The 6,960-nt window shown below is 44.0% G+C and overlaps 1 protein-coding gene across 1 annotated transcript in view; it reads left to right on the forward strand.

Annotated features, from left to right (window-relative positions):
* gabbr1a (gamma-aminobutyric acid (GABA) B receptor, 1a) overlaps positions 1-4,944 on the forward strand; it is an 89,173-nt gene extending 84,229 nt beyond the window's left edge. The window contains exons 19-24 of the mRNA XM_079562010.1: positions 992-1,102; positions 1,188-1,281; positions 1,422-1,549; positions 3,250-3,378; positions 3,496-3,639; positions 4,364-4,944. Of these exons, the coding sequence (XP_079418136.1) occupies positions 992-1,102; positions 1,188-1,281; positions 1,422-1,549; positions 3,250-3,378; positions 3,496-3,639; positions 4,364-4,630 (873 nt within the window). The 3' untranslated portion in view covers positions 4,631-4,944. The remainder of the gene's footprint in view (positions 1-991; positions 1,103-1,187; positions 1,282-1,421; positions 1,550-3,249; positions 3,379-3,495; positions 3,640-4,363) is intronic.
* Positions 4,945-6,960: the final 2,016 nt, after the last annotated feature.

The raw sequence follows: 6,960 nt of genomic DNA on the forward strand, positions 1-6,960 counted from the left end.
GCAAACTTCTGACCGTTACTCACTGTATTATATGAACTTTCCTCCCAAATGTCCGTCTAAGCTCTCAGTCATACAGGAGTTGTCCATCTTCAATGAAGGTATTCGAGTCGTCCTCTGTACTCAGTGGGTGGAGTCTTGAACGTTTCGCCTCTCATCCAAAAGGCTTCGTCAGCGAACTAAGGTTCCATTCAGCCCGCAAAGCCCGCAGCCTCTCAAATATCACGCAAAGTTGACTTTGTAACACAGCTACACTATTTACTCTCTCCTGGTCTTGAGAGCACCAGTGCTTTGCCATTCATTTACTCTGGGGATTAGCTTAGACCAGTGGTTCTCAACTGATGGGTCGGGACTCGAAAGTGGATCACAGGCCCAGGGTCGACTTAACCTACCCATAGGCCCATGGGCTAACCATTGAAACATAGCCTTCGTGCCCCTGGTAGGGTCTCCCATGGCAAACAGGTCCTAAGTGATGGGTCAGACAAAGAGCGGTTCAGAAGCCCCTTATGAGAGACCAACAGGTTAGAATCGGGAGGATGGATGGATGGATGGATGGATGGATGGATGGATGGATGGATGGATGGATGGATGGATGGATACTTAGGAAAGTGAAGTGTGACAGTTTGAGTGTCATGTTGGGCCTGGAGGACACTGTTGTGAATCTCTAAACCCAGATTATTCCAGCTGGGGTTTATTTACGAACAGGAATGAGGCTGATGTATTGTTAATCTGAGCTCAGGGAGGTTTAGATTCTCTCCTTTCTTCTCTCGAGGCAATTATGCATATTCAAAAGCTTGAAATGGCGAATTTGTTGTTACAGATGTGAAAGGTGAAGGACTCATTTTTTAAATCTTACAAGTCGAACAGCTCTATGTGCAGCTTCTGTTTTAGAGTTATGAAGTAACTCGAGTGTGAAAGTGGTGGAGAGGTTGAGAAGGCTGTCGGATCTACTGCTGTGGAAAAAGCCTTATCTTTGCTCGTGTCTCCTCCACAGCAGCCGTTGGAGCCGTGGAAGCTTTATGCCACAGCGGGGGTGCTCCTGGCCGTGGACTTCCTGTCCCTGATGATCTGGCAGATAGTGGACCCTCTGCACATCACTATCGAGGTACAACCAACACTTTACACGCAGCGCACACAGTTATTTAACTTATCAGACATGAAACATCAACGCTCTTCTCTCCTGTGAGCAGAAGTTCACGAAGGAGGCTCCTAAAGAAGATCTGGACGTGCTGATCCAGCCCCTGCTCGAACACTGCAGCTCCGACAAGATCAACACCTGGCTGGGTACGTGACTGTGCCAGACTCTTATTCTTCTTTAGACCTGGTCCACATTTAGTCTTGGTTTACGTAGCTGGTTCTTGTGAGACCAAATATTTTCTGAGGGATTATCGGGTTGCTAAATCCTTTCTTTTCCCTCTCCTCAGGGGTGGTGTACGGATACAAAGGGCTGCTCCTGCTCCTGGGGATATTCCTGGCCTACGAGACCAAATCTGTGTCCACGGAGAAGATCAACGACCACCGCGCCGTCGGCATGGCGATCTACAACGTGGCTGTGAGTGTTCAGCTTCTATAAATCGCCTCACATCGAAAAGGGTGAAAGGAACACGCCACCGTTTTTCCATACTGAGATATGTTCTTACCTGAGCTTAGACGAGTTGATACGTACCTGTCTAGTCTTTGTGCCCGTGGAAGAGCGTGGTGGCTTCCAACTTCAGCCCCGTTTGGAGCTATAAGAATATGCTGGGAGAGGCCAAATGCTAACAACAACTTTGGTCTTCTTGCGTGACTGAGGGCACGCACAAAGATCAGACAGGTGCGTATCAGCTCATCTAAGCTCAGGTAGGAACATATCTCAAAATGTATAAACGGTGGCCTGTTCCTACAATGTGGATTTAACATTTAAAGACACCATTTTATTTTGTTTACGAGCAATAACTGTACATTTCAACTGTCGTGGTCCAAACTCACTCCTATAACTTTCCCAACGCTGGTTTTGCTTGATCTAAAGCCGATATTTCATCACGAAATGTCCGTTTCTTCATGGCTGGGGGAAAAACAAGGACAGTGAAGGAAGTGAAGATATTAAAGTAGAAGTTACTCTAATTTATGTTAATTTGAATAATGCTTGTTCCGTTGATAATCCTTTTTCAAGACTAATCCATGCATAAAATCAACATAAATTAATCCAATTCAAATACTCGGTCACAGTATTTAAAGGACATGTACAGCAGTGGCTCCCAACCTTTTTTGCCCCACGGACCCCTTGAGTCATTCATTTTTACCCCTAATCTAGAGAATTCTGCCAATCAACTAAACTCTTTAAAAGAGTGTTGTTTTCAAAATGAAGCTAAAATACTCCCAGACTCAGAGATTTGACTGAAAAAGATCATTAAAATGAATGTTCCCTTTAAATTAATTTTGAAATGATTTTATTTTTTTTTGCATCTGAAATAATTCCAAGTACCCCCGGCTAAACGTTCAAGTACCCCCATGGGGCCCCATATAACTGGTACAGGACAGTTTTCAAGCATAACTCTCTTTCCTGTTACAACAGCACCCTCTGCTGGTCTTTGGTGTCCTCTACCTCGAATATTCAACTCAGCAGCACAACATTAGTTACAAATGTTTGACATGGCAGGACTATTTATGTGTCAGTAGAGCCTTGTATGCAGGACATTTTTAAACATGATGTTTTGTGAATGTGAATCTAAAAGCATGCAGATCTCATATTAAGCATGTTACGTACACCTCCCACCCACTGCACTGGACTGTAGAAGAGCTGAGCAGCTCTCTCAGTGGCAGACTGAGACACCCTCAGTGCAGGACGGAGCGCAACCGCAAAGCCTTCATCCCCACTGCTGTCAGACTGTACAATAAGACTGTGAAGTAACGCCGACTGTAACAAGTGAATTTCTCCTTTGTGAGATCAATAAAGGTTTATCTTATCTTATCTTACACTGTTTATTATACACAAAACCTTCTACACTCACTGTTTTTATCTGCCTAGTGTATGAATAAAATTACCTTGTGTTCTACATCTCATGGGAGTCTCCGTCATCGAATTTATATCAAATACATCCAGCTGATTTAGATAATTAACATCTCTGCAATATTATGTACTGTATGAGAAGCTAATTTCTTCTCTACATCTCATTTGTATTACTGTAAAACTGTATTTGTTTTCATGCTGCTGCACAGTTTCCTCGGTATGGCATCTCCTCTCTCCTAACTCCTTGTCTCCTCTGCTCTCAGGTCCTGTGTCTGATCACCGCTCCTGTCACCATGATCCTGTCCTCTCAGCAGGACGCCTCCTTCGCCTTTGCGGCTCTGGCTGTGGTTTTCTCCGCGTACATCACCCTCGTGGTCCTCTTCGTACCCAAGGTCTGGACTCCATCTTTAGACTCCAAACATTGTTGAACAAACTATAATTATCCAATGAGAGGCTCTTCGTGGTGAATTCATTTGTCCCATGTTTCACATTTTGATCTAATCTTTCAGATGCGGCGCCTGATCACTCGCGGCGAATGGCAGTCGGAGCAGCAGGACACGCTGAAGACCGGCTCCTCCACCAACAACAACGACGAGGAGAAGTCCCGACAGCTGGAGCGAGAGAACAGGGAGCTGCAGAAGATCATTCAGGAGGTCAGGAGTCCACAACCTTTAGCATCTACTAAAGCTTTACACTCAGATACAAACAGTGTAAGAGGAGTGAGAACAGGGAGCTGCAGAAGATCATACAGGAGGTCAGCCCACCATCTGCGCCACTGTCACCCTGCATATATCTTTTTGATACCAGTAACACCTAAACGTATTTTTCAATCCCAAACTGGTATCGTTCAACTGTATCCAGCCCTCCACAGCGCCACGTCCCAGTTCAGCTGATACGAATCATGGCAGTGTCTTATGCCTGGTGAATGCGCGCCCATAGACAGTAATGGAAGAGCTTTATTACCACACATCAGCATGGTGTAGTGTTTGTTGGCCTCTAGACTCTGGCAAGCAGAAGCAGTGACTTAAAGGGACTTTACGGAGTTTAAAAATGTTAAAACTGAGTATTTTCCTGTTAATTTGTAGAATGAGCTCAGACCTGTTCACCACAACTGCCTCTAAAATCTTGCACTATCACCCAAAAAAGGTGTTAATTTGGGTCCGAAGTGCCGTCATGCACAAGCTTAATATAGAAGCTGCAGTTACGCAAAAGACCTGAGGTGGCAGTAGTGAGTATAAAATGACTAACTTGAATCAAGCATGTTGTAATCCACACTTAATCACCTATAGAATGAAAGATGTTTCTGTTCTCCTTCATAAATGTTTTCGATTATGTGAATAACTCTATACAATATACATATTCTCTGTGTATTTGCAGAAAGAGGAGCGCGTCTCTGCTCTGAGAAACCAGCTGGCCGAGCGTCAGGCGCTGAGAAGCCGCCGCCGTCCCTCCACCGCCCAGAACCACCACAACAGCGCCCCCCAAAACGAGCCCAAGTCCCTGCTGCCTCCCCCGGGCTACCCGTCGGACGCCCACCCCTTGCCCCCCAACTCCTACTCCAACTCCTCCAGCGTCTACTCCAGCGAGGGCAAGATGAGCCGCAACCACTGCCACAGCAGCCAGATCCCGCTGCTCTACAAGTAACAACCGAACAACGTAATGTACAGACGAGCTTTCAAACATGGAGGGAACACAAGTCACTCTCACTGTGAACCACGGGACGAGGGACGGATTGATAAAGACGTAGGTTGTGTTCACGCTTTCAAAGACACCAGAGTCCAGGTTAAAGGGCAGGAAATCTATCGTAGAATTTGCCTTTTAAATGGCCTCTAATACCAACTTTTTTGAGCTTTTGACCATGTTACAAAAACATACCTGGAGTTTTGTTTTATAAAATCTCTTATATACGCCAGCCCACTCTATGATATACGTCACACAGAGATTTGAATGAAGTTTCTCTGATTATACAGTCGAGACACTTGACTATGGTTGATTAGCATATTTATATATATATGCAAAGTGTTCTTTTTCCTTTACTGCCCTGCACAAAAAGAGTAACTGCACCCTCTGCTGGTGGACTGAATAACTGCATTTTTATGAAATCTTAAGTGTATTTTTTAGACAAATACATTGTTTTAAAAGTGTCTAAAGTAGTTGTAAAAGCATCAAGATAAAGGGTCTTCACTCTGAAAAGTTGCAGTGGAAAATTCGAAGATTAATCAAACTCTAAGTATGTTTTAAGCAAAGTAACAACATTGTAACGTGAGGAAAAAGCTCAATCATTTGCATAGTATCCCTTCTTTACCAGATATTGCGTTTATGGAGCCAATCACTTCCAAAAAATGATCAGAGAAATGATTTGTGGATATTTCCTATACAGTAACTCAGGCCACCGCCCTCCGTCTGAGATTTAAACACCGTCAGAATATATAAAAAACGTGAATTCAACCTACAGGACTAAACAGGAGAGTGTATAAACATGAATGGACACGCAGTACTATGGGCCCAAAGCACAAGTTGTTCACTGGAGAGCTCTACACCACAGGCAGCTTTTTGGAGAAGGAAACACCTCCAGGCCTGGCACAGATACTGACGCAATATTTTAGAAAGTACATTATATAATCAAGGATGTGAACTGGAAACGATTTTAGCAGGAATTTTGTTTTGTTTTGTTTTGCAAAACCTTTCAAATCTCAACTTTTAATGGGTAATCTGAGTAGACTTTTTACGATCAGTAAATGAAATTAAATCAATTCAGCATCAGACTCATCCTGGTTCTATCCTACCCTCATTTTGTTTCATAAAGGGGTCTGGATCTTCACAATTGAGCTCCGTTATCAGGTGGGAGGGGTCAACGATTGGATCTGATTTTCTCTAGCATTCCTTGTGTATTCCAAGGCTTCAGTTTCAATTTCTGAATATTTGGAAGTCGAGTCAGAACGGATTGAAGAGCTCCCATTACTTTCATATCCGCCGCCATTGCCAAACTACAACCAGCGCAAATGCAGCACAAATGCTTGATGTCACCTACAACACCCGCCTCCCCCGCTCGCTGAATGGAAGTTGAAATTCAACCGATGTAACGAGGCCACTGAGATCAGACCCAGACGTACATGTAGGGAAATCATAATTGACCGGAGTTGACGGATGGCTAAGGCCAGGCTACATCAGACTGCTACATAACAGAATAATTTAGGCCACACTGCAGAACTTCTCAGGTTTTGGCATATTGCTCGGAGAACAACTATGGCTTGATTTTAGCCCCTGTTTAAACTCTCTGGTAAATATTAGTCTGTAGTTTCAGTCCAGTGGGGAGAGAGTTCCACAGTGTTGCCCCCTTGAAGGAGAGGCTGGACGTCCCAAAGATTTTCTGAACTTTGGTAGCACACAATCTCCACCCAGAGAACAGCAATGTTGAGCCCACAGTTGTTCAAACATTTATAAATACTAAAATTTACAAGATTTTGCCATGACGCCATATCATAGGCTTCTTGACCAATCTCTTAATTGCCTGTTATACAGCAGTGTCTGGCTTCAGAGTGAAAGCTGATGTTTGTGACCATCCTTCATCCAAATTAGAGCGCTTGCATAAAGCAAAGCAGCTGCCCGGCTACACACAAACCAATCAGCGAATGGCGGACATGTGTTGTTGTTGCGATGTTATTAGCGGTTCCGAACTAATATTTGAACAGGATTGTAAACAAGAAACTCACCTCCAGTTGATGCGTTTTTTTATCAGTTACCGCCGATTGTGCACCATCCATTGATTGTTATTGTGGGGACTTCGTTTGAGTTTTCCAGGCTGATATCCCTGTCTTTAAGAAATACATAATTCTGGATTTGCCAGACCAGCAAAGCAGCAATATCTCCATGGAAACGAGCCAGTGATGTCCCGTTCCCAGGAAAGCTACGAATTGTATATAAGCAGTTTATTGTGTGAAATGTTGCGCCGAGTGGCCAAACTATACCCAAAC

This window comes from Gobius niger, assembly GCF_951799975.1.
Source record: "Gobius niger genome assembly, chromosome: 8".
NCBI lineage: Eukaryota > Metazoa > Chordata > Actinopteri > Gobiiformes > Gobiidae > Gobius > Gobius niger.